The 26,924-nt window shown below is 47.4% G+C and overlaps 1 protein-coding gene across 5 annotated transcripts; it reads right to left on the bottom strand.

The window, feature by feature from the left end:
* Positions 1-120: 120 nt before the first annotated feature.
* LOC308577539 (hyaluronidase-3-like) lies at positions 121-26,699 on the bottom strand. 5 transcript variants are annotated; one of them, XM_081177834.1, is made up of 5 exons: positions 21,768-21,907; positions 5,673-6,656; positions 4,458-4,547; positions 3,305-3,657; positions 121-537 (listed from the first exon to the last, which is right to left on the bottom strand). In XM_081177834.1, the coding sequence occupies exons 2-5, from the start codon at positions 6,591-6,593 to the stop codon at positions 504-506; spliced, it is 1,398 nt and encodes a 465-aa protein (XP_081033960.1). In that variant the 5' UTR covers positions 6,594-6,656; positions 21,768-21,907; the 3' UTR covers positions 121-503. The 5 variants fall into 5 exon arrangements, with proteins under 5 accessions (XP_081033960.1, XP_081033959.1, XP_081033958.1 ...); XM_081177833.1 differs by lacking the exons at positions 121-537; positions 21,768-21,907 and adding exons at positions 9,855-11,931; positions 12,625-12,652 and having other exon boundaries at positions 3,203-3,657; XM_081177832.1 differs by lacking the exons at positions 121-537; positions 21,768-21,907 and adding an exon at positions 26,531-26,699 and having other exon boundaries at positions 3,203-3,657.
* Between the last annotated feature and the right edge of the window lie 225 nt (positions 26,700-26,924).

Here is a 26,924-nt window from a genome sequence, read left to right as displayed (position 1 = left end):
TCTACCAGTGCAAGCATTGCAGCTTGGCCAACACAGCAATTTCCCTCTCCTCCCCCACTCCCTGCATGGTTCTGGGTTCTCATCACACACACCCCCAGCCAATTGGGAGAGGGGAGGGGAGGAGGGGGTGGCACATGGGGAAAGAGAGGGGAAAGCCCCAAAGCACTAGCAGAAACCCTTGGGCAGGGCTTCTGCTAGCAGGTCTCATTAGGTGAATCTGGTGCAGGATGTTTTGGTCTCACGTAGGGTAGACTAACATACCGGCAGACACACACTTCAGCATATAAACATATGCAGCTGCCTTATATTGGTCCATCTTGCCCCACACTTTAATTGGCAGTAGGTCCCCATGGTCTCTGGCAGATGTCATTTCCAGCCCTGATAGCACCTTAAACAGGAGACACTGGAGAATGAGTCTTGGTCCTCTTATGCATGCTTCCAGGGCTACTCTTTTGATGGAGGAGCTGCTATTGTATCACACTGCAGGCTAACTGTCCTTTTGCTTACAGTAGTCTTTTCTCCATCTGTGGCAAAGTCCTGATGGGGAAGAGGGAAGACTTGTTGGTGCTCACAACACTTTTTAAAGGCTAACAGCCAAATTAAGGGGCAATAAATAGGGCTCAGCATCTAAATAATTTTAGTTCAGTTGGACTTCATACCACCCACCACCCCCCGGCAAAAAAGGATGCAAGAGGGTCAGAGTTGTGTCACACCTGCTGACAAGCCTTCCCCTATCTAGTGCCTTCCAAATATTTTGGCTATAGTTCTCATCCTTGACTACTGGTGATACTGCCTGGAGCTGATGGGAGTTGTAAAGGTAAAGGTACCCCTGCCCGTACGGGCCAGTCTTGCCAGACTCTAGGGTTGTGCGCTCATCTCACTCTATAGGCCGGAAGCCAGCACTGTCCGCAGACACTTCCGGGTCACGTGGCCAGCGTGACAAGCTGCATCTGGCGAGCCAGCGCAGCACACAGAACGCCGTTTACCTTCCCGCTGGTAAGCGGTCCCTATTTATCTACTTGCACCCGGGGGTGCTTTCGAACTGCTAGGTTGGCAGGCGCTGGGACCGAATGATGGGAGCGCACCCCGCCGCGGGGATTCGAACCGCCAACCATGTGATCGGCAAGTCCTAGGCGCTGAGGTTTTACCCACAGCACCACCCGCGTCCCTGATGGGAGTTGTAATCCAAAATATTTGGGACGCACCAGATTGGGGAAGGTAGTTCTTGACCAAGAGCCCCGTGGACACTATCCAATAGGTACCCATAATACTCACACATCTCCCCATTGCCCTGCATTCACCATCACGGTAATGGCACTGCCCTGCATCTGATAAAAGGCAGTTAGCTCACCCAAGTATTGCAATCTGGGAAAGCGCAATATCCTTGTAGCAGTAGCACAGGTGAGAGGAAATGAACCCGAATCTTGCATAATAGTTGTTCAGCTAAGTGTGCTAAAAAAACAGACTGAGGGAGAAAAGTGAATGAGAGAAGCCTTCCAACTCACTTGCTTTCTCATAGCTTTTACTGAAGTTGGGGGGGGGGGAGAGACAAGAGTGGTTATGAAAAGGTAGTTATGACACCAAGTTCCAGACATCTGTCTCCTTTAAGTTGTAGTGCTAACAAGTGTAGGAAGGGTGTGCAAGGATCACTTTCATGGTGGTAGTGAATGCTTCCATTTCCCAGCATTCCACCTGCCAGATCACATACGAACTCTGAAGGTATAAGGTGCTCTCATGCTACAGCTCTTTAGGGTTTCCAAGTATGTCTTTATTTTACTAGGTGTGCTTGGCTACTGTTTCAAAACCCAACAATGCCTAAGCCCTTACTAAGCGTCTTGAGGGGCTGGGAGCACTGTCATACAGTGGTTCCGCTCCTTCCTCCTGGGCCGTGTTCAGAAAGTGGTGGTGGGGGATGAGTGTTCAGACCCCTGGGCTCTCACTTGTGGGGTGCCTCAGGGTTCTGTCCTCTCCCCCATGCTTTTCAACATTTACATGCAGCCACTAGGAGAGATCATCAGGAGGTTTGGGTTGGGTGTTCATCAGTATGCGGATGATACCCAGCTCTACCTCTCTTTTAAATCAGAACCAGTGAAGGCGGTGAAGGTCCTGTGTGAGTGTCTAGAGGCGGTTGGAGGATGGATGGCGGCTAACAGATTGAGGTTGAATCCTGACAAGACAGAAGTACTGTTTTTGGGCGACAGGAGGCAGGCAGGTGTGGAGGATTCCCTGGTCCTGAATGGGGTAACTGTGCCCCTGAAGGACCAGGTGCGCAGCCTGGGAGTCATTTTGGACTCACAGCTGTCCATGGAGGCACAGGTCAAATCTGTATCCAGGGCAGCTGTTTACCAGCTCCATCTGGTACGTAGGCTAAGACCCTATCTGCCTGCAGACTGTCTCGCCAGAGTGGTGCATGCTCTGGTTATCTCCCGCTTGGACTATTGCAATGCGCTCTACGTGGGGCTACCTTTGAAGGTGACCCGGAAACTACAACTAATCCAGAATGCGGCAGCTAGACTGGTGATTGGGAGCGGCCGCCGAGACCATATAACACCGGTCTTGAAAGACCTACATTGGCTCCCAGTATGTTTCCGAGCACAATTCAAAGTGTTGGTGCTGACCTTTAAAGCCCTAAACGGCCTCGGTCCAGTATATCTGAAGGAGCATCTCCACCCCCATCGTTCTGCCCGGACACTGAGGTCCAGCTCCGAGGGCCTTCTGGCGGTTCCCTCACTGTGAGAGGCCAAGTTACAGGGAACCAGGCAGAGGGCCTTCTCGGTAGTGGCGCCCACCCTGTGGAACGCTCTCCCATCAGATGTCAAAGCGATAAACAACTACCTGACATTCAGAAGACATCTGAAGGCAGCCCTGTTCAGGGAAGTTTTGAATATGTGACATTTTAGTGTATTTTTCATCTTTGTTGGAAGCCACCCAGAGTGGCTGAGGAAACCCAGCCAGATGGGCGGGGTACAAATAAATTATTATTATTATTATTATTATTATTATTATTATTATTATTATTATTATTATTATTATTACTTTAGGCTTACACCTGAGATCATTTTCAAATTATAGTGCACCATCAAAGAAGGAAAAAGTGTGTGTCTGCTATTTGTCTACATCCAGACCCCCTCTGTTTGAAAAATGGAGGAGTCACCCAGTCGAGAAATTTCTAGAACAGATATCATCAAAACTGCCTTTGGAGTAAAGTGCTGGATCTGCAAAGATGTGTTATTGGAATTCTGTATTTTCATTGTAAATGGAAGGAGGACAGATGTTTGACTTCACAACAACATTGCTGACATACCCTGCATGAAATATATTGTAATACTGTTGAGCTCGACTACAATCCGGTGCTAGGACAGGCTCCAGCCACAGCGGTGTCTCACACGAGGCTCCAGTCCACTGAGGATAGCAGTGACACTGAAATTGTTCCCATGCGAACATGTCTTGATCTGGAAAATCTGTCATTGAGGACTCCTCTTCCCACTGCTGCGGGTCCAGGTGGAGGAAGGCTTCCAGTTCGCTGGGGTCCTGTCTCACGCAACGTCCATGCCCGTGGCACAGCTCGCGGCTGCACATGCGCGCTGCCGTGGTTACGTTGACGATATATGGGCCTAGCGTTGTGGTGATGTAATGCTTGAGGCTCCTGCAGCTCTCCTAGAAGATGGAAAGCTAGGATTACAGTTCAGAACATTCTAGGGCTTGGACCCATCAGCACTGAGGATGGGAGCTTCCAGCCATTTCCAACCACATGGGCAGGTGAGCATGGTCATTAGTCAAGGTATCAAGAAAACTGGGAGAAGAGTGGGAGAAACAAGTTATCCTATCCCCACCAAAGCTGGAAAATAGGGGAATAGCTGCTGGGCTACCGATGAGGTGGGCAAAGAGGGTATCTGTTTTCTCTCTCAGGCTGATCCTCAACTTAGGAAGTACAGTGGTACCTCGGGTTAAGTACTTAATTCGTTCCGGAGGTCCGTTCTTAACCTGAAACTGTTCTTAACCTGAAGCACGACTTTAGCCTATGGGGCCTCGTGCTGCCACTGCGCTGCCAGAGCACGATTTCTGTTCTCATCCTGAAGCAAAGTTCTTAACCCGAGGTACTATTTCTGGGTTAGCGGAGTCTGTAACCTGAAGCGTATGTAACCTGAAGCGTATGTAACCCGAGGTACCACTGTATATCCTAGGAAGAGGGCCTTCTTGGCCATGGCATCCCACCGACTGAATGCTTTCCTCACGGAGGCTGGCACCTGTTTTGGTGCCTGGTAAATAGCTTTTTATTTCCTTTAAATAATAAAAGTTTTAATATAATTGTTTAAATCTGCTGCATGATTGTTTCACGGTTGATGGTTGTATTTGAATACATTATAGATATTCTCAGGAAATGTTGTAATTGTGAAGCATATAAAGGCGGTTCATGAATTAATAGATGGATGGGACATGGTTGCAGAGATACTCACCGGTGACTGGGAATAGGAGAGGTCACCCCAGAGCACAACCCCAGCGGCCCCAAGTGCTGCACTCTCTCCAATTGTATACACCAGGTCAGCCTGAATGGAGAAAAGGAGAGAATTGTTAGCACTGGGCAGCTTTCTACATGAGAAGTGCAACGTATCACTTTGGTGATATTAACACATTGCATTAGGCAGGTTTTCTGGCTAGTTACAATGGATAGATTTTCACTGATTTTTTCTGGCCCAATTAAGTTCTCTGGTCAAACATGAGTTGTAGTTTCTGTAATGCTTCAAAAGTCTGACCAATTTGCTTAACCAGACACCACAGGAATGTGGATTGTGAAGCCCTTTTTGTGCATCATTTTATTCTATGTTTATGCAGCATTTTCCTCCAGCTATTGCTCACCTACACTTTCTCCTCCCTAAATCCAGAAATTCCAGTTAATCAGCAGCTTCTAGCCCATTGGCCAAATTTGGTCCAGGATGGATGGACCCCCCATTTGGCCTGCAAGGCTAATTCCCCCATACCTGACATGGGGCTGGATCACCTGTGCGACTGAGTGCCTTACAGGGTTTGTGATCATACAGCCAATTCCTGCGGAAAACAAGGTTGAAGTCATCACCCATCAGTGATGGGCAGTGAGCTCAGGCCTACCAGACTGTCTGTTACCAAGTTCCCCATGAGGAACATAGTTATGTGATGATTGACAAATGGGTTGCTCCACCCACCTATCCAAGTTGGCGCACAGAACTGGGGAAAGATGAGGGTGTGCCTAGCTGGGCCAAAAGGATTCCCCATCCTTGACAACACCTTTCTATTAAAGCAGTTAATTAGTTGCTTCCTGTTCACTCACAGCTGGCTGCAGCATTAATGAAGTACCTCAATTAATTAGTTACTGTGACTGCACTTTTATATATATAATTTTAATCGTAGGTTTACTGTAGCTGTGAGAGACAGAATAACAACAGGGGATCAAATACTTTTCCCCTTCACTGTATGGTGGCAGCTAATATTCCCCACAGAAGGAAGTTTCCAGCTAGGTAAGAGATCTGCACCTCAGTCCTAGCTGTATTTACTCAGAGGTAAGTCCTACTAAATTCAGCGGGGCTTACTCCCAGGTTAAGTGGGTTTAGGATTGCAGCCTTAACCTTTATTCACTTCTACCATTGATGAAGAGTGCCTGGGCCTATTTTACGCAGTTGGCACCTCTCAATTCTTACCTCAGTCAGGTACCGTGGAGAATGTCTGTAGGAGACTCTGGAATACGCGATCACAGGGAGAGGCTGCTTCACGCCAAACTGTGCCACACGAAGTGCTTCTTTGAGGCGGTGGTGAACATAACTCTGGTGGTAAGATGTTGGGAGTTTTGGTGGGAGGTAGATACTGGGATAGAGGGCAGATGAAACCTTCCAGAGCCACATGAGATGATCATTCCACTGGACCTCTGTGGGGTTGCAATGGCCGGTGTAGTTCTCTTCGTTCTCCCAGTTGTAATTGAAACAGTCAGGGAACCCATAGAAGCCCCAGAATCCCTGTGGCCTCAGAGACTTCCCCATTTCTAGAGTTCTCTCCATGAAGGCCCGAGCTGCCTGTTCAAACTCTATCTCCGCAACATAGGATTGCTCCGTGAGGGGTTCATCAGGCCTTCTGTTCCTTGCCCATTTTTTAGAGGCTGCCCTATACACGTTCTTGGGGCCCCAGTTCCGCCTCCAGAGAGGCCGCCACTCCTCCCAGTCCACCACAGCCAGTCCCTGGAAATCAGGCTTCAGGCTTTCCAAAACATCTCTTGAGACTGTCTCCAGGTGCTTCTTCAGATCGACGTTCTGAGGTATCCCTCCATTGTGCCATTTGCCATCTGGGGAGATGTAGGGATAGAGCCCAAACTTGTTCTTGTAAAAAATGGTTATGTTCTGGCCACGAAAAGCATTGTCCTTGTTCTCCACAATGCCATAGGCTTCCAGAGGCAGGGTGATCCCAAAATGCTCTCGACACTTAGCTGTGGGCAAGTTCCACACCACCACAAATGGCTCCTGCTGGAAAACAGAGCTGGCCGTTGTCTGCTCCCAGCTGTACCCTCTCAGGCACTGGATGACCCCAAGGAGGAAGATGATGCGGACCGAAATGGTTATGTCCAGGATCATGGTGGGTATAAGAAGCCAATGTCTCTTCTGGGGCCCCTCCTGCTTTGTTTACAAATGTGCACCCTGGCAGGGAGAGGGGAAAGACAGAGTAAGATCTTCCCCCTGAATTTAAATATCTGACACACAGGGCCAGGGCAGTGTAGCAGTTAGGCTCAGATTATGGCTAGGGACAGCCAGGTTCAAATCCGCTTACCAAGGCAACATGATGTGCCAAGGTAAGCAAGGCAATTTTGAATCCATGCTCCCCATAAATCACTGGGTGGCTTTGAAAATAATTTTCCCCCTGCCCAGGGGGGTGGGGTAGGCGGGTTGGATCCAGAACTGGCCCACCCTCCATAGGCCGCTTTGACAGGTGTACAAGAATGCTATTCAGCAATTACCTGGAACCATATGGTGTGAAGTGATTAAAAATTAAACCTGCAGCTGCAAACTTAAGATTGCGCTCTTCATTTTTCCTTCTGAATTGGGCACTGGGGCTGCACCTGCTATCATATGACATCAGGTAATGGACAGGTGACCATGGTTTGGGCCAAACCACCATATGAGGAGGCCTAACAAGGTCTCACGGATTTTACAGGGAAGAGGCAACCATGCCAGTCACCTGGAGCTCCTTCAGAAAATGCAGAACATAAACATAATTACCATATTTTTCACTCTATAAGACGCACCAGACCATAAGACGCACCTAGTTTTTGGAGGAGGAAAACAAGAAAAAAATATTCTGAATCTCAGAAGCCAGAACAGCAAGAGGGATCACTGTGACCCCTATTACTGTTCTGGCTTCTGGGATAGCTGCGCAGCCTGCATTCGCTCCAGAAGACGCACACACATTTCCCCTTACTTTTTAGGAGGGAAAAAGTGAGTCTTATAGAGCAAAAAATACGGTAATTCAACTAGCCTCACAATATTTTTTATTGTATTTTAAACCTGGGAATCTGGGCTTGACATGGATTCCAAATGGGATTGCTTACCTTGAATATCAAGGTATCTTGGGGTAAGTGTCTTATATGTCTAAGCTTTAAGGGAGATAAATTCAAGAGCTAAACCCAAAGAAAGGGAAAGGCTGAACACCAGGAAGCGGAGAGCTGGCTGTACTGGCTGATGTGTAAACTTACCTAAAGTCACCTTACTTGGGAACAGAAGCTGTTTGGATTACACATGCATCTATGCTGCCAGGTATTTTTCCACAATGGAGAAGCCCAAAACACCAACTGGGCTGCTTCCATTTTTTGGTTTTGTTTTGTTTGCTCTGTGTCATCCCCCCCCCCCCCCGGCTTCATTTCCCACTCTAACACTGCACTACAGAGGATTAGAATAATACCTAAGAAACTGCATGCCAGGATCCTTCCCTAGTTGAACTACTGACTAGCTAGCCAGCCTCTGAACTAGAGACAAGCTAATGAATTAATAGGACATATTGTCTGAGCCAGCCTGTCCAATGAATCAGGTGTGGCTTAGGATCAGAACCACATGGCCACTCTGAAGCCAACAGGTCATCATGCACAAACCCCCAGCCCACCCCCTCCCTGCAAAGGAGTACCAGGTTCAAACTCAAACTTTATTAGACAAGCCAATTCGATGACTGGTTTTGCAATCATCTTGGGACTAGATAAGCATACTGCCATGCCATCATCTTGGGATCAGGTAAGCATTCTGCTTCCTGAGTCGGCATGGAAAACCCCAGCCATCATCTCTCTGTGTTGCAATATTTCCTTTTAGTGGAACAGGTGTGGTAAAACGTCCTTTCTCCTAGCCTCTTTCCTGCCATGATGTGCGCTCTGATCTTCATGTTACTGGTAATGCATAGAAATCATAGCATTATTTTCCTTTCTCCATCTTTTCCTCTAACCGCAGTTTGGTGTAAAGCTATTGGTAGATGTCTCAAGAGTTTTGAATTTACTACGGATATTTGGCTTCACTTAAGTGTGTAGAGTGTTCCTTATTGCAGAAAAGATCTATGCAAATCTACTCACAAATTGAAGTGCCCAGTGCCCAGAAGGGGCGAAACATTAAAAAGGGTCTCTTGCGCCCTTGGCAAGGAGCTGTATTGATGCCCTCCCCCTGAAAAACCCACTTTACCGCAATAGCCGTATTATTTGTCTAAAATCACCCCCTCTACTCCAGTATCTCAATATTTTCTGAGGTGATTCTGTCATCCAGGCAATCTGCCTCTCGCGGCTTTTGACCCACACAACTAACTCTCTTGGTCAGAGCAATCTGGGGAGATTTTTGCAGGGGCCAGTTTCACCATCCCATATGTGCACCCCTGGGCATACAAGCTAAGAATTATCGTATTGAGTGAGCTGTCAGAAATAGCCTCACATGCTCAGAGATGGGACTTGACAACCAGGAATTGGACATTGCTGTACAGCAAAATCACACTCCCAGGCTTGAAAAAGCCCCTTTGCATAATTAAAACATTAATATGTAAAATGGGAAGTGCTGGAGTTGAATCCTTACCCTTAAAACTCTTAAATCACTAAGGTATAGATGCTGGTTTTGGTTACTCAGTAATGTGAGAACAAGACTCTCACATGCTTATTTCATGTTATTTCAAAGCTCAGCTCTGACGCTGAAAACAGATTTTTGGGCTTTGTGCAGTTCAAAAGAACTCATTTGTCATTTCCACCATTTCCTTCTCAGCAGGCATGCTGATTTGCATAATTCACCAGCTTTTATAACCTCGACTCAGGAGTGATGTATTAATGAACCAAGTGTGTACAGCAATATGGATTAAAGAATATATGAAGATAATGTTAGGCTAGGAGTAGAAGCAAGAGTCGCCATTCATGGGGAAGATGATTTGAAGATTAGTATGTTACAACTGCAACAATTTGATCAAGGCTAGGGCGTGCATTATTCTGGTTTTTTTAAATTGCATATTGCTGAAGTTGGTGAATATAAAAGCACCAATCATAGCCCAGCCAACTTCCCACCAGAAAAATCTGTTTATTGAGGAATTTTGTATGGGAGAGTCGGATAGGAAAAGTAGAAACAAACCAAATTATACAGTCTCACCATCCTAACAATACCAAAACATTTTGATGTGCTAATCTACATGCAGGAAAACATCCTGCTTCCCTCTACTATGAAGTCTTAAGAGCAGACAGCTGGCAACAGGGATCACTTTACTGAATCCTCCCTCCCATTATTAGTAGGCTCATTATTAGCAGGCTGAGTTTCCTGCACACTGAAAAGTGGAATAAATTGCAACAATGGGCTTACAAATAGCACAAGTAACATAAGAATAATATTTGTCACCTTGAGCTCCTTCAGGCGGAAGAGAGGGAAGTAAATTGAATAAATAATTGTGCTTACTCCACAAGCTTGCAGTCCGCTCTTCTCATTCCACGGGACATCTGAGCCAGAAGTGCTGATGTGACCAGCCCAGCTGCATTGTTAGCACCCAAATTTGATGACATCATCACCTACTGCACCCCATTTCTATCTGGGGCGGCTATATCATGGCAGAACAAGTTACTCGGTAGAACTGAGCCAGACTCAAAACAATTGCTACCTGTATGGTTGCCTCAGGGCAGCCACCTCATGGCGGCATGGTTAGAAAGCTGATTCTGCTCTTATGGTAAAAGATCCCTAATCAAGTGTCATGGTTAACTTAATCATGTTTTGTTGACTTACGTTGCACCAGAAAGTTAAAAAAATAAATAAATCATTTTTCCTTGCCTGATCGTTCAGACAACTTGGCAGGTTTAAATCTACAGGTTTTCATAGAAGTAAACAAGAACTCAAATTGGTTTGCAGTTTGCCAAGTTCATTGTGGAAGGCAGCAAGTGTGGGAGGAAGAAGAACATGTAATAGCTGCTAATATGTAGTTACACAGGCCAATTCACGTGCTTCGGAGTCTGATGACTTGGACTGACCTTTTTAAAATGCAGCTTGTTGTGTTGTGACTTTTTTAAAAAAACCCACACTTATTTAACTTGTTTTTCACCTGAAACCAATCAGTCCCAACAATAATAAAATAAACTGAAATAATTCAGAAGCATAACACACACAACCCCCAAACCAATCCCTAAAAAGAAAACAATATTAACATTATTTACAACTAAAAAGCAACCCCAAACATATAAGCCTAATTATATTCCATCACATATTTCTCATATTCTGGGATGTAGGCGATTGTTTTAACCTGGCACCAAAGACATGAGTTAGTACCAGGAGGGTTTCAATGGGGAGAGCATTACATAGATAGGGAGTGCCCTCTCCCTAATTGCCACCTTCTGAACCTGTCTTTAGGGGACACTCAGAGAAGAGCCTCAGATGATGCTCGCAGGGTCTGGATATGTTAGTTTTTGGAGCAATCTCCTTATCAGTCTTCTGTGTATGGTGCTTAAAGCATGAGTCTTTCCCAGCTACGTCAGTGATGTGTACTTTTGCAGGAGATGGGTTCGAAAGAGCAAAGGTGTGAAGCCAAGAGAGACTCTGGTCTGTAATCTGCAGTGCTATATAGTCCATGTTGCTATTTCAGCCTGTGCTCAAGTCTCATACAATCAGATCAGCATACACAAACTGGACTGAATTCAGATAGATCAACCATGTTTTGGCCAGATGTGAACTGAACTAGCTGAACTAGCTACGTGGCCAATTCTGTGCATGTGCAACAGCCATCATAGTGAACGGTTTGTGTGAACAGGCCCAGCAAAGGGTTTAAGAAGCAGAGCTGAAGCTGCTTTATCTGTCAGGCAATCAAGGGTATCCCTTCCCCTTAGGAATTAGAATCAGACAATTGGCCTATGAAGCTCAGTGTTGTCCATCTCTAGACTGGCAGTGGCTCTCCTGGATCTGCATGCAAATAATGAACCCTACTATTGAGTTGTTGTCCATTTCCATTGCTTCATGCCACATAAATCACCTATAATGAGCAGAGCAGGATGAAACACTGAAGGCATAATACTTGTGGCATGGTCAATTTCTTTGGCAGAAAGTGTCAGATTCCACAACACCTTCACAGAAGAGGAACAATCCCTACATACAAAAGAGAGGTGTCCAGAGCATATATTTGTGATTTTATTTGTATGATCAGAGGAACTTTGTATAAGTGTTTTTTTTTGGGGGGGGGAGGGGGACGACTTCATTTTCCTTTGAGGGACCAGAATTCTGAACTGCCCTGAGACCTGCAGGTATAGGGCGGTATATAAATTTAATTAATAGTAGTCGTAGTAGTAGGTACAGAGGAAAACAACCCAAGGTGACCAGATTTTGAAAATAAAATGTGGGAATCCTGCAAACCACACAGATCTTTTGTCTCTTCCAAGAAACAAGGGACAAAGCTACTGATGTGGTTTCAAGCATTATTATTGGAAAAAATATAAGCAGGCTTCTTCACGTGTACCGTATTTTTCACCCTATAGGACGCACTTTTCCCCTCCAAAAATGAAGGGGAAATGTGTGTGCGTCCTATGGGGTGAATGCAGGCTTTCGCTGAAGCTTGGAGAGTGAGAGGGGTCGGTGCGCACCGACCCCTCTCGCTCTCCAGGCTTCAGGAAGACATCTGCAGCCTAGGCAGCCCTGCGGGAGGTCCCGCAGGGCTGTCTAGGCTGCGGATAGCAGCCTGCTTCCCGGAGAGTCGGGCGCCCTGAAATCAGAGCGCCTGGCGCTTCGGGAACACCTCCGCAGCCTAGGCAGCCCTGCGGGAGTTCCCCGCAGGGCTCCCCATGCTGCGAATAGCAGCCTGCCGCCCAGCGGCGGGGCACCCTGAAGCAGAGCACCCCGCACGCCGGACAGACACCCGCAGCATGGTGAGCCCTGCAGGAGTTCCCCACAAGGCTCACCACGCTGCAGATAGCAGCCTGCCGCCCGGCGGGCAGGACGCCCTGAAGCAGAGCGCTCCTCGCGCCGGGCAGACATCAGCCAGCCCCACAAGCTTGGGGGACAGCAGGGAGGCGCAGCGCCGCCATCCCGCTGTTCCTCGACCTGGTTCGGTTTCCCTGACCTGCTTTTGGGGGGGGAAATAAAGGAAATCCCCCCCCTTTATTCCCCCCCCAAAAAAACTAGGTGCATCCTATGGGACGAAAAATACGGTACTTAAATGAAAATGCTTCATAGGAAAATGTATTGAACAATGTTGATGGCAGCTGTGTTGCATTGTACCTGCAATGCCATTTGTGCAGTTTCGGGTGAGGGATTGCAAGAGTCAATACTTGGTATGAGTTGGAGATTTTTTTTCAGTTAATGGAAACCTCAGCATACAATGCACAATGCACAATTCAGAAATGAAAGCATCTGTGATCAAGCACCCAATAGCCTGCATGTGGAATTGTTGTTTGATTACGGACACATAAAAGTTGCACTCTCTCCTACAGCAGCCTTTTCTCAGCTGCATCCACAGGACTGCTGTTCCAAGGCTGGAAAGGAGGAAATTCCAAATGGGCTTGGGCTCTGCATTCTTAAGAAGGAATTGTCAAGATTCTGAAGTCGTAAATGTAAAGAAATAATAATAATAATAAATTGTTTATATACAGTAGAAGTTTGAAGTTGCATCAGACTGAGACGTATTAAATTTCTGTGATAAAATAGTTTCATGGTTGTACAAAGTCTTTAATTACTCTTACTGTATTATGCTATTGTGACTATAGGACATGGGATGTAATTCTCCACAAAATTGTGGCATTTATTTTCTAGCTTTGGGCTCCATGGAACAGACATCACACTTTTGATTGTCCCCCTCAATGGAGAATGTATTTTATAACAGCAAGAGCTGAGAGAACCTAGTTTAGAAGAAACAGCAAGTATGCTTCCTATAAGCAGACTGAAGGAGAAAGAGTATTAGGGCCATCTCATGCACTACAGTTTTAACATGTGTCTGCAAATGATTTCAACCTTACCTGCAAAAAATGTGGCATCTGCAATTGACCAACACGTGTCTGCAAAGGCACACAATTAATATATAGAGGGATGTTCCTAACATGTAAAGCGTGAAACTGCCTTAGAAGTGGGATACTGCCTTGAGCAAAATTTAACTATGGCAAGATGGCATACAAATAATTGATGATGATAAATTACTGAAATGAAATGAAACCACAGGCTTAAGAACAAATAGTCACAGAAGGAACAGTGAGCACCTTCACTTAAACACACACAATTGGGTGGCAGGCTGGAGAGAGACTTGACTTTCCTAGAAGTTTTTAACACGTGTCCTTCACTGTAGGAGCCCAATCCTGTAACGCCAAATTGTTGGGCCTCATAGTGGTTGCTCAAGAGTGAGAGGAAAGTACTACACATTGGGTAGAATTCAACGTTTTGCTAAAGAAATTGTTCCATCAGGCAAACACAAATGCCCTGACAGAGCAATCTCCCTTCTCCCCCCGCCCCTGTATGCTGTGCTGTGGTTATCCTGCCCCCGCCCCCATTGATTTAAGAACATGGGTTGAGGGAGGAGAACCCCATTATGCTAGCAGGTCTCATTGAGCTGGCTTCCAGTAGCACAGCTATTTAGCAGAATCCAGCCCACCATCAGGGACACTCATTTCACCAGGCTCATTTTAACTGTGATCATTACCTCAACTATTAAGAGGATAGCATCATGGCAGTTAAATGAGGCTATGAAGTTGATCTCTGCCTCAGACCAAGTCATTAACCTGACGATTAAAAAACACCTTTGCAATCAGGCAAGCATTCTATTACAAACATATTTCTGGAATGCAGGCTTCCCAGAACAGACCAAGAGGCCAAAGAATGATATAGGTTTCAAATTAGAATCGTATGCATTTGTGATGGACAGGCCTGCTCTGCCATTATCCTACCAAAATACGTCTTTCTCTTGGTTTTATCTAATCTTTGTGGGGACACTGTTGCCTCCAGCAGATGCCTAGTCCTACTGCACTGACTTCTGTAAGCATTAATTCCATGGGCTCTGAAATACACCTATCTGTGCATCCGCTGCAGAGGAGACGGTTCAGATATTTCAGAGGTGCTTTATTGATAAAATGACATCAAACTTGAAGGCAAGGCAATTTACGATACACAGCTCAGCACAGGCCCACTCAGCTATGGCAACCACCACTGGAAGACAATGGGGGACAGTGGATGGCCTTGAAAGTGTATCCAAAATAGATCATTGTCTAAGCAAACTTCACATTTTTATGGCATGAAAACAGGCTCGTCTGAAAAAAGTTCTGATAAAAACAACCGTGGAAGATAGAATCTATTGGCTTGGTTTGTGTTAGAATAGTTCTCTCACAGCCCATCTCACTGGATCTGAAGCTGAGCTTTTCTTCTCAGCATCTCTGCTCCTTCAGCCGTCACTTCATCTTCATCACACTTGCACAGGCACATGGTGAAAGGGTCAGATGTCCTTCTCCATCCAGAATATGGGCCGCCCCTTCAGGTCCCGATATGGCGTTTCTAGAAACAGCTGGTTCTGGGCTTTGTCCCCCGATGGGCCAGAAGAGGCAGATTTGCAGGAATCAGGATGGCCTGCTGAAAGGGCCATGGGCAGAGGTGGAGGAAGAGGAGGCGGGGGAGGGGGAGGAAGGTTTGCAGCAAAAAGAGGCACGGTGGCTGATTGCGAGGGTGGAAGAGAAGCATTCATGGCCTGGGAAGAGGAACTGTGGGAAGCTACAGAAGCTGACAGGTGGGGAGGGGGAGAAATGGTGGCGGTTGCTGGCGGATAAGAATGAACAGGAAGCAATGGAGGTGATGGGGGAGGAGAAGCCGCTGAGCAAACCGCGAATGAGGAAAGGTGTGCTGAAGGTGGCAATGGAGGAAGGCTTGCTCCGCATCTCCTGCTACAAGATGCACTTGGCTCACGCTTCCCAGGCCCTGTGGGAAGTTCCTTGTCCTGCTGAAGGGGAGAGAAGCTCTCCAGAAACTCCATAGGTACAAGGGAACTCGTGAATCCAGCACACTGAACTGGCTTGGACAAGCTGTAACCCAGGTGGGCGTAGAATTGCTGCTTGTCGTGGGTGGTGAGGTGCAGGCGCCTATAGCTGCGGGACTTGGCGTACTGCTCAACAGCTTCCATCAGCTTCCTGCCATAGCCCTTTCCCCGGAGGGCCTTGGCAACAACCACCGTCTCCACAAACAAGCTCTTGGGCTGGCCAACCACACGGGACAGCCTGGCATGCCCCAGGAGTTGGCACTGACTCTTGGCCATCTTCCCTTCCACGGTGTCTTCCACGGACCTCTGGGTCCTAATCAGCACCAGGCACATGGGGAAGCTGTTGCTGGATCTCTGCAGGGAGTGGATGCGGGAGGTTCTGCTCCTTTTCCACTCTTCATTGATGAGGTCGGCACAGGCCTCTAGGAGATCGGGCCTCTGGTGAAGGGGCACCGCTGTGAGCATCTCTGAAACAGACCCCATTCTTCTCACCACCAGAGGACCAAGCGGCGAAACGTTACATGGGACACAGGGAGCTTGACTCACTCCTGAAAGCACAAACACAATGAAGTGTGTTTGCAGTGCACAATCAGTTCCAAGAGACCTACTAACCCTTTCGCAGGGAAACCTCACCTTGCCAGGATCAAACCCAAGCGGAAGGATGATTACATCCTCTGTAATCATCCCATAAAGCAAAGGGCTGCAGATGCCAAGACAGCCTTAGCTCTTGGTCTTACAAAGGCACAGATAGCCAAGGCAGTGTGATTCTAATGTTGTAGCCCATGACTCCCAACATCCCTATTGGCTATGCTGGCTGCAGCTGATGAAAAGTTGTAGTCCAACAACATTAGGAGGGCATTGCATTGCCTATCCTTCGACTTGGTCTTTTACCAAGTGCCGGTTTGGGGCATGCGTAACAAGACATCTAGTCTGCATCCTCTGCTACAGTGCTGGAGAAACTGTGGCTCCCCAACTCCCACAGTTCCTGAAGACTGGCCATGCTGGCTTTGGCTGATCAGAGTTGGGAGTCCAGCAACATTTGGAAGGCCACAAGTTTCCCAATCCAGTTCTACTATAAAAACATCTGGGAATCAGTGTAGAATATAAGCCAATTCCTATAAATGCTTTTTTGAAACTCAGCTTTTATTTTTCCCTTGGGGACTGAAAAGGATTCAGTCATACAGAAATATGGTGTACAGTGGTACCTCGCAAGACGAATGCCTTGCAAGACGAAAAACGTGCAAGACGAAAGAGTTTTCCGTTTTTTGAGTCATTCCGCAAGACAAATTTCCCTATGGGCTTGCTTCGCAAGACGAAACGTCTTGCGAGTTCTTGCGAGTTTGTTTCCTTTTTCTTAAAGCCGCTAAGCCGTTAATAGCCGCTAAGCTGCTAAGCCGTTAATAGCCGCTAAGCCGCTAATAGCCGTGCTTCGCAAGACGAAAAAACCGCAAGACGAAGAGACTCGCGGAACGGATTAATTTCGTCTTGCGAGGCACCACTGTACACCCTCCCAAGGAACAGAAGTACGTAACATGGTTCACTTACTATATTCATGTAAGTGCAGTCCGGCTGAATGCAACTCATCCCTTGTCCATTGGAAGGCCCACTCAAGCTCTATGAGTTTCTAAACTGCCAACATGTTCCCACATTTAATTCACAATTATGGGAGTATGTTCTGTACTCTATGAGATGACGATGGCCATGGAGATTCCTGGGCAGCCAGACTGCAGACAGATACGACTTCTTAAGCTATGTGTGAAGAGCAACCCACTTTAGAAGAAAACTCGGGTTCTGTTTGGCTTCTTTACCCTTCTTACAACAGTCCAGTTGGGACCTTGATTCAAGAGTGGTTTAAAATTGAAGGTACTCTGATATAGCTTAGGTACTCGGTGGCTTCTTTCAGGACAGTCACACCTCCTCTCAAGAGATGGCACCTAAATATGCAACATAGGTTGTCTTCTTTTTGCATCTGCCTACACTGCAGATCATTCAAGTGAATATTTGCATAGAATGTGCATCGACCAATAACATGCCCAAACTGTGAAAGGCTGTTTACTTAAAAAAAAAAAAAATCCAGCAGAATCTTCCACACAAAATGGAAGCAATGATTCCAAGGACCACCTTACATCACTTTTGTCTCATCTGGAGCACGTGGGAACTGGCCAAGCAAGTGTTTCCACATGTCTCCATAATGCAATGTGCCACTTCCTCCAAAATCTCCCAGAAGGGGACTCAGCTATAGGTTTGGCAAATTGCAAGCAGGTGGTATGTTGAAACGTTCCCCTAACCAGTCCAGAATGTCACAGATGAGCCTCAAATGGTTTCAAGAATCAGCCCACAGTGAGAGTTCAAACACTGTATGAATCTCATTGTCCTTTGGTTGGCGCATGAATTTGCAGAGAGGCAGCTGTGTTGAGCAGGACCCTGACTCCCCAGTGAATGTTAGCAAGTCTAGTCACAACTCCATCCATCTCTATATATTTTTGGAGGTGGTGGTGGGGTATATACAAGTGCAAGGGGTATAGTTAGTCAGTGATAGAGCACACACTTTGCATAAAATAGTTCCCAAGTTCAACTCAGGAATCTTCATAGATGGGGCTGGTAAAGACCACTGCCTGAAACCCTGGAAAGTTGAGAATATAGAAAATACTGAGTCAGACAGCAATGATATGAAGGTATCTTCGTGTGTTCATGTGACAGAGGGAAGGTGGGCTTCCATTTACACAGTTTTGTCCCCTTAACTCTTCATCTCTCTGATGTTTCAGACAGCACAGAGAATTATCTCCAGGCTGCCTGGGAGGAAATGGAGGAGACTGCGGAGAGAAAAATGTTCTCATTCATTCTTTTTCCCCTCACTCTTTCTTCTTCGGCTCTCCATACCTTCCATACGGTGAGACTCAACGTTATCATATAGACTCTCACTAAACCCGTGAGGCAGCCTCCAAATGGGAGCCACACTGGAAGATGAAAAAAACACCCAAGAGACAACAATAAAAAACCATCCTTTCACAACCCTTTATGAAGTAGCTTATGAAATTATACCATGCAGCCACTGCACTCAGGTTATGAAATAGGAACAGAACATGCCCTCCGAAAGGTGGGCTGAGGAGATTCTCATGACAGGGACATTAGCTGGGGGCAAATCCTAGAGCCACGTAAGCAGAGGGAACTCTAGGGTATTGCTTTAGAGCCTTAGCATCATCCAGTTACTGCAGCACTGAGTTTAGAGAATGCTATTTTGACAATACTGTGTTGCATCTGCAGACATGCACAGTTAAGTCCTCACGATTGCTTATGTCTGCTCTCATTTACCCGCAAACAGCAGATGACTCAGTTCCATCTCAGAGGCTAGATGTAGCCCCCTCACACAAGTTTTCAACACAGCCCGTGCTACCTTTTCTGCAAAGGTGCTCTGTGACATTACTGGAAAAGCCGTATGTTTGGGGAAGGAAGTGTCTCGTACAAAGAGTTTTCTCAATAAAGGCTAAGAACACCACAACTTGTGCCTCCAGTTACTGGCAAGGACTGCTCCTCAAGACAAAATTTGGTTGTGCACCAAAAAGAATTAATGTACATCTTTTCAAAGTTGTTGCAGCCCACTCAAGTCACAGGAGTGCATTCCCACCAGGGCAGAGAATCAGTCCAACGGTCTAAAACTATTTCAATCACCTCTCACAAACATCAATTACTCATGCTTATTACTAATTATGCATACTAAGTACGTAGGCACTTTTCCAGGTGCTTCACATGAATTCCACTGAAGTAACCCTTACAACAGCCTTGTAAGGTAGACCAGTTTTATTATCCCAGCATCACAGATTGGGGGCGTATGGGGGGTGGCTGAGGCTGAGAAAGCAATGGCCTGCCTAAGGCCACCTAATGAGTTCGTGATTGAAATAAAGATTGATATAAAATTACTGCTGAACTCTTTTGATAGGCTGATACTAATGTTTTGCTATGCACTGCTGTCTTCGTTATTTTCTTCTGTATCTTAAGCCATTTGGGGAAGCTCTTGAGGGAAAGGGACATACAAATAAACTGAGGTGATGATTGGTAAGGCGAGGTTTTCACTGGTTTGCCAACCACAGCTCGTTCTCTAACCATGCACTATGCCAGCTTCCACCGCCTTTGCCATCCTGTTGCCCTCCATATGTTTTAGGCTGTGATTCTCATCAGCCCCACACAGCATGGCCCCATTGGCTGGGGCTAGCAGGCGTTGTGATCGAAAACATCTGCAGGGCATTAGATTGGTGAAGGCAGCGGCGGAGCATATGCCTGCACTGCCTAGGGCAGGCCCGCTCCCAAGGGGGGCAGGGTGTCTCCTGAGGGGGGCAGAGGGGTGCCCTTCCAGGCGTGGGATAGTTGCTTGGGTGCAGGGAGTGACGTGTGCGCCGTGCAGCTGGGGTCAGAGCGAGCCACTCACAGGGGTGGAGAAAACCGCCCATGGCAGACATTCAGCGCACTGCCCACCCCGACTCCCAAGCCTCCCCCAAGCTGTCAGAACGAAGGGGGAAGGGGGGAATACCACCATCAAAGCGGCACAGCTCCCCCCCCCCCTTCCGCTGATGGCTCAGGGTAGGCTTAGGCGTTGCAGATTTGCGGCGCACCAAATGTCACCCCCCTCAGCGAAGATACCCGGGGCAGTCCGCCCCCACCGCACTCCCCTTCCTCCGCCCCTGAGTGAAGGCTGCCTTCAAGCAACAGATATGCACACACAAAAATGCCTCTAAGTTTGCTCAGGGCTACCTTTGTCACCTGTGACCATTGCCAACGTGGGGATAGACTGCTAAAGGGAACCTGAATTTACATTCTCGCCCATGTAGTTTCTGCATCCACATTACAAACTGATTTAAGCACCAGGTGTTCAACTGCTTTGGGAGCTTGCTCAGCATCAGGTGTCCAAGAATACACAGAAAAGGCACTTGTCATAAGCCCCCCTGGAGGGAAGAGCCCCGAGGTATGGTGTGAAGGCACATGAGCCTATCACCTTGCTGGAGCTAAACAGGCTGCCACGTTGCCTGGATGAGTGACTGCCTGGCACATACAGTGGTACCTCGGGTTAAGTACCGGTACTCAATTCGTTCCGGAGGTCTGTTCTTAACCTGAAACTGTTCTTAACCTGAAGCACCACTTTAGCTAATGGGGCCTCCTGTTGTTGCTGGAGCACAATTTCTGTTCTCATCCTAAAGCAAAGTTCTTAACCCGAGGCAATATTTCTGGGTTAGTGGAGTCTGTAACCTGAAGCGTCTGTAACTTGAAGTATATGTAACCCGAGGTACCACTGTACTGCCTTGAATTCCATGACTAAATTAATGACACAGAGGTCAGAAAATAAATAAAAATCATACAACCTGCCTTGTGTGCACTATACAAGACTCCCTTGAAGAAGAGATGAGAAAAGTAATTAACACACCATACGTGAATGACCTCTGTTGCATCACTCACAGACCGTTTTGGAAAGCACTCTAGCAGAGAACAGGGCAATCAGAAAATAGCATACCCCTAGGTAGGCTAATAAGCCCTACTTGCGCTAAATTCCAAGTTACCAGGCAGGCCTGCAAGTTCTGGTCCAAGTAGCTTTTCTGACAAAAACCTCTATATCCAAGGCACGCACTGCTACAGGGGATTTCTTGTTTTCAAGGATCCTGGCTCTGGAAATAAGCCGGCAGTGTCATCACAACACTTTACTAGCAATACCACCCAAAAATGCCACATAGTGTTTCCTTTTTTCATTTCTAAGCATCCTGCTGCTAACTTGGGCACTAGGATTCCCTACCCCTCCTGCTAAAATCAACAACACACTCTACACATCCTGGAGGAAGAGAAGAAGAGGCTGAACCAATTCCATTCATCCACACCTACTCCCAGCTCTACTAGAGCAGCACTAGATGAGAATCGCTCCTTGCGTGAGGTGAAGACTCTATCCATCTCAACAATAGCCAGGAGAGCATCCCTCATTCCTCAATTTCTACCGTTGCCTCTCAGAACATGACAGCATGACCCATATGATACTCTGGTCTTAAATTTTCATAATTCTGAACAGGCACCAAACCCACACACTTTATATCCCATCCATCCCAGTTTTATATTGCCTGTTCCTCTAGTACAGCTGTCTGAGCACAGTATACATGTTTGCTACAGGATCCCTTCATAACAGGATGAGAAACCCATGGCTCTCCAGGCGTTGTTGGACTTCATCTCCCATCAGCCCCAGCCCGCATTGCCATTGGTCAGGATTGATGGGAGCTGTAGTCCAGCTAGACTTGGAGAGCCACAGGCTCCCCTCCCCTGCTCTACAATAAGACCACCAGCAGAAGAAAAGAAGTGTCAAATACCTGTGGCAAATGGGAGCTGCCTGAAGTGCCGCTTCCCTCCTTTGGAGATTCTGCTTGCAATGCTAAGGCTCAAGGGAAACCGTCTACTTTCGCAAGAGCATGACAGGAAGCTACACATGCGCCTGCAGCTCATTTCTTCTTTTAAAGAGTGAGCTGTCTGTTTACTTGACACCCAGGTCTTGGAATGTAATTTGTGTGCTGAGTAGCCCAGCCCAGCCCTGACAGGAGCCAAAGGCTGGCACCCATCCAAACAACAACAACAACAAAGCAGCAGACACAGACTTCGTCTATGGGGTTCCCAAACAGATGCCTTCAACCACTACAGCTCCTAGGTCCAAGTGTAGGCTGAAGTATCAAAGAACTCTATTTTTGGGTGGTGGTGGTGGGGAGAAATGGACTCATTTAGATTCTGAGAATCCAGCCCCTAATAAACATCCAGCCAACTCACTTTGGCAACAGAATTCTATCATGAGTAGAAAGGAAAGGGAGCAGGGTTAGCAACCATCCAACAGCAAAGAAAGCAGGTGGGCAAGGAAGGCAAACTAGACTTGCTGCTTACCGTGCCTTAACTCCTCCCCAATACTTCCATCTCCACACATCACAAAATGAGGCTGCTGAGCCTTTGTACAGTGGTACCTCGTGTTACAGATGCTTCAGGTTACAGACTCCGCTAACCCAGAAATAGTACCTTGGGTTAAGAACTTTGCTTCAGGATGAGAACAGAAATCATGCTCTGGAAGCGCAGCGGCAGCAGGAGGCGACATTAGCTAAAGTGGTGCTTCAGGTTAAGAACAGTTCCAGGTTAAGAACAGACCTCCAGAACGAATTAAGTTCTTAACTCCACAGCAGGGATGGAGGGGGGGGGGGCTTGAGGCCCTCCAGAGGTTGGACTCCAACTCCTATCAGCCCCTGCCAGTGTGGCCAATGGTCAGGGATGAAGGGATTCAGAGTCTAACAATATCTAAGGTAAAGGTAAAGGGACCCCTGACCATTAGTTCCAGTTGTGACCGACTCTGGGGTTGTGGCACTCATCTCGCTTTATTGGCCAAGGGAGCCAGCGTACAGCTTCCGGGTCATGTGGCCAGCATGACTAAGCCACTTCTGGCGAACCAGAGCAGCACATGGAAATGCCGTTTACCTTCCTGCCAGAGTGGTACCTATTTATCTACTTGCACTTTGACGTGCATTTGAACTGCTAGGTTGACAGGAGCTGGGACAGAGCAACGGGAGCTCACCCCGTCGTGGGGATTCGAACCGCCGACCTTCTGATCAGCAAGTCCTAGGCTCTGTGGTTTAATCCACAGTGCCACCCGCGTCCCGGGTGCAATATCTATATCTATCTATCTATCTATCTATCTATCTATCTATCTATCATCTATCAGCAATATCTAGAGGACCACAAATTCCCCACCTCTCACCTTTCAGTTCTCTATGCCCTCTTGCCACAGCACAAAACCCCTTTTGCTAGTACAGGTACTTTACCTTCTTGATTAGAGGCATGTTTCCAAGCTGTTATAACTACACACCAGTTCTATGAACATATAAACTTTGGCTTATTCAATGTCAACAGTGGATTGATCTACAGAGCCAAACGGAGCTTATGTTTCTAGAGTAATAGATGGAAACCAGGCCTACTGGGGTGGAGTGAGGAGGCTAGGGAATCCACTGGGCAGAACTAGGACATTGCCATGAAGACATTCATCCTGCCCGGTCTCCAGAAAGGACAGGAAGGATGTTGTTTACAAGGTCTCAAAGCACAGAGGCTTGTTCTCCTGTGCTGTCTTCCAGTGTCAACACATAGTGCAACACAAGGAGGAAACAAACCTGCTCTGTGTCTCAGGTAATTTTGGGACGTACCTGCTACCAACAAACACTCCTTGGTAAAAGGTCACAAAACTCATGAAACTGGGGACAAGACAAGGTGGTTAGACTGTCCACAGGCAATGCGGTGGTCTGTTTCCTACCACTATTAATGTACCCAACACAGCTTTTCCTGCAATGGAATTAAAAATACCAATTAAGTTTCAAATTCCCTTCCATATCCTGACTTCTGGAAAACAGTCATATTCCTTTTGGGGACACAGAAAACATTCATATATTCATAGAGCTCTGAATAACTGGAACTGCTGTTTACCCATTGTCAGATGGGAAACATAACCAAGCAAAAGGGTTAATGGACAATGGACAAAAGGCACTGACAGCACAATCCTATACATGCCTACTCAGAAGTAAATTCATTGAGCAACAGGGTTTACTCCCAAGAAATTGGGTACAAGAATGTAGTCTTAAAGGCAGTCATAATGAAGCCCCCTTTCAGTGCTTTCCATGGGGCTGAGTTACAACGAACTTCTGTCATCCAAGTTGGTGGCTATCACTATACCTAGGGGGCTCAAATTCCATAGTTTAAAGATGCGTGTCCAGTGTTCAAAATTCACATGTGACCAAGTGAAGATGTCCACTTGACTGGTCTCACAGTAGGCTACCCTCTTCTACAAGGGAGGCTCGCCTGGCGCCTTCATTACATATTTTTAGGCACTAGGCAAAAAAGTTTCTCTTCAACCAGGCGTTCAGCTGATTAACATTCTATGGCTTTTTATAAGTGTTGTGGAAAGTTGGGAGTTCATTGGTTTGCTTTTATATGGCATTTTCATTTTTTCTTTTACTGTTGTGAACCACCCTTGGACCTTTAGATGGAAGGGTGGTGTACAAATTTAATACACAATAATCATACAATCATATAAATGTAGTGTTGGAAGGGACCTAATAATAAAAAGCTTTTGTACTGGTGCACTTATGAGTCCTTCTCGCATATTATTATTTTTTCTGATTATGCAAGCAGTTCACATGCACTTCATCCAAAGCACTGGGCAGTGGAGAATCAGAACTAGGTCTCCGCAAGAGAGAAACAGTTCAAGTGCTGGATGATTGTACCTGTCATGTGTGGTTGGGTTAGTCTCAAGAGATGGCTTGGCCCTCTTTAGTAAAACTGGGATCTGGCAGTCAACAACACATCCTTTCCCATGGGTGAATGGATGCATCAGTGTTCTTTATGGGATTTCCATCCCCAACCCTCTCGACTGGTTATTCTGCCCAGGAGTCACGCTGCAAAAACCACTGTCTAGACCCAAAAGAGAGGACAGTCAATAGATCACAGTTAAAATTACCAAAGCGCAGGGAAACCCTAATAAAACATTTTCAGCCACAGGAAGAGTCAAGACCAAAGGTCACTTCTATAAACAACTTAATGCTGAGGAAAGGTGAGTTCATGCCAGTGCTTCTCACATCCCACTTATTTCCAAATGAATGCCTGGTCTTCCTCAAGGCCTTAGCATGCACTGCCTTAAAATTTTTTTTTTAATGACCTACATGAACTAAACTCCGATTCATTCACACATGCAGTCGAATCCTATGCATGCTTAGTCAGAATATTGCCGAGTAAGTATATAGGATTGCTGCCTCTCAGTTCTATAAAGAGAACTGAATTGTGCACTGGTTCTCAATCTCCTCCTAGTGAAAGGATCACAAAAACTCAAATAAAAAGCCGCCTACACATTACAGGGTTTAGGGATGGGTTCACTGCTTAGAGGCAGAGGTACTGGTTAATAAAAGGCTGATGCCCAAAGCAATATCCTCCAGCCCTGCCTAAGGCAAATCCAAGGATGATAGAGGAGGCAGTGTGCCTTGCACTTGCAACACATATGGTACTCCTCTCTCCTGAGACTCATTATTATAATTCAAGGATGCTACAGCCCCTCTAGGGCAATATGGACTGATTACAAGAGTGACCCATTTCAGTAATGGGGCGGGTGGGTTAGATATTAGGGAGGAAGCACTTCAGTTGCCTTGTCCCGTGTGCACCTGCGGGAATATTCTGTTTCAGTTCCCTGGGGAATCCACCTTTGAACTCTGAGCGGATGTGCAGTGGCTCTGCAACCTCAGCTGAGGTCGATGGTCAGCCCTGCTGCATCCCTTCCCTTTCGCTCTTTCTGCTCCAAGCAACTGCCGGCAGCCCCTTCTCTGGCTCCTAGTCCGGGGGAGTGGCGTCCCCCGTCCGCCTCCCCTAGGGCAGAATCGCAGCTCGATAGAGCTTTCCAAGAAGCGACGCAAGGTGTCAGCAAAGTTCCTGCCAGTGCGCTAGAAACCCGCCGCCTCCCACCGAGCTAAGGGGCGGCCAGCCGGGGAAGGCGCTCGCTTCCTTAAAAGCAGGCCTTTCCTCTCCAGGGGCCGCTCTCCAGGAGGCACCCCCTAAGGAGAAGCGGGCATCTAATATTATTTCCCCCTTTCCTTTCTTTCTCGCTCACTCACTCGTGCCTGCGCGCAAATACTAGACTAAGAAACACTTGCAAGTCTTTAACTTGAGTCACTAAGCTGGATCCCAGGAGCGAGGGAGGGACGGGTGTCCTCGCCTGCTTCCCGCAGAAGCCTCTCCTCCTTGCCAGAAGAGGTCCAAGCCCTTTTATGGACACAGCCTCCTACTTCCTCCGAGATGCCCCAGGACAGACGCCGTCGGGCCGGTCCCCCGCCCCCCGCTCGTAGGGGCCACCCTAAAATCGGGCACGCGATTCTGCCCCCCCGCGCCCCGAGAGAATGTGGGGTGTCGCCCCGTGGAGAGCCATGCCTCCCGCTGGAGGGGATTTCAACCGGGCGTAACCCCCCCCCCGGCACCACCTCTTCCGACCCGGGCGCATCCCCGGCTGTGCAATGATGGCGAGCCCGGCTCCGCGAGCGCTTTAAGCGGGGACGGGGCGGGAAGAGATACTGACATGCTAGCGAGCGGCAGGGGCTCTCAGCCGCGCGCTCAGCTCTCCCCGCTTCCTCCGGCTTCGCAGAGCAGAACTACCCCGCTTTCGCCCTCGCTCCTCCCTTTACGCATAAGTCGAGGAGAGGCGGGAAAGAAAGACGCCCAGCTTCTTCTTCTGGAGGCCACAGCGCCGTGTAGCGGCTAGGAAATTTCTTCCTCAGGAGAGCCTCCCGCTCACACACCCCCTATCGCGTCTTGGCTTTTTCAACTGCGCGTCTGGAAGCATGTGTGCATTCGGAAGACGCGCGTGCTTCGTGAAGGGGAGATTAATGCATATTGTGCGCGTGGAATCCCCAGAAGAGATGAAATTCGACTGTCCGCTATGCAGTTGGAGACACCATTTGAAACCCTTGTTT

The sequence above is a fragment of the Podarcis bocagei genome, assembly GCF_964188305.1.
Source record: "Podarcis bocagei genome assembly, chromosome: 2".
NCBI classification, from domain to species: Eukaryota; Metazoa; Chordata; class Lepidosauria; order Squamata; family Lacertidae; genus Podarcis; species Podarcis bocagei.
This window is presented reverse-complemented; position numbering and strand designations above follow the sequence as displayed.

Coding starts and splice junctions, on each gene's coding strand:
- LOC308577539 (XM_081177832.1), bottom strand. CDS start 6,593: ATGATCCTGGACATAACCATTTCGGTCCGCATCATCTTCCTCCTTGGG. Junction 4,548..5,672: donor CTCCACGGTACCTGACTGAG/GTAAGAATTGAG, acceptor TTCTCCATTCAG/GCTGACCTGGTGTATACAAT. Junction 3,658..4,457: donor TCTCCTATTCCCAGTCACCG/GTGAGTATCTCT, acceptor TCCATCTTCTAG/GAGAGCTGCAGGAGCCTCAA.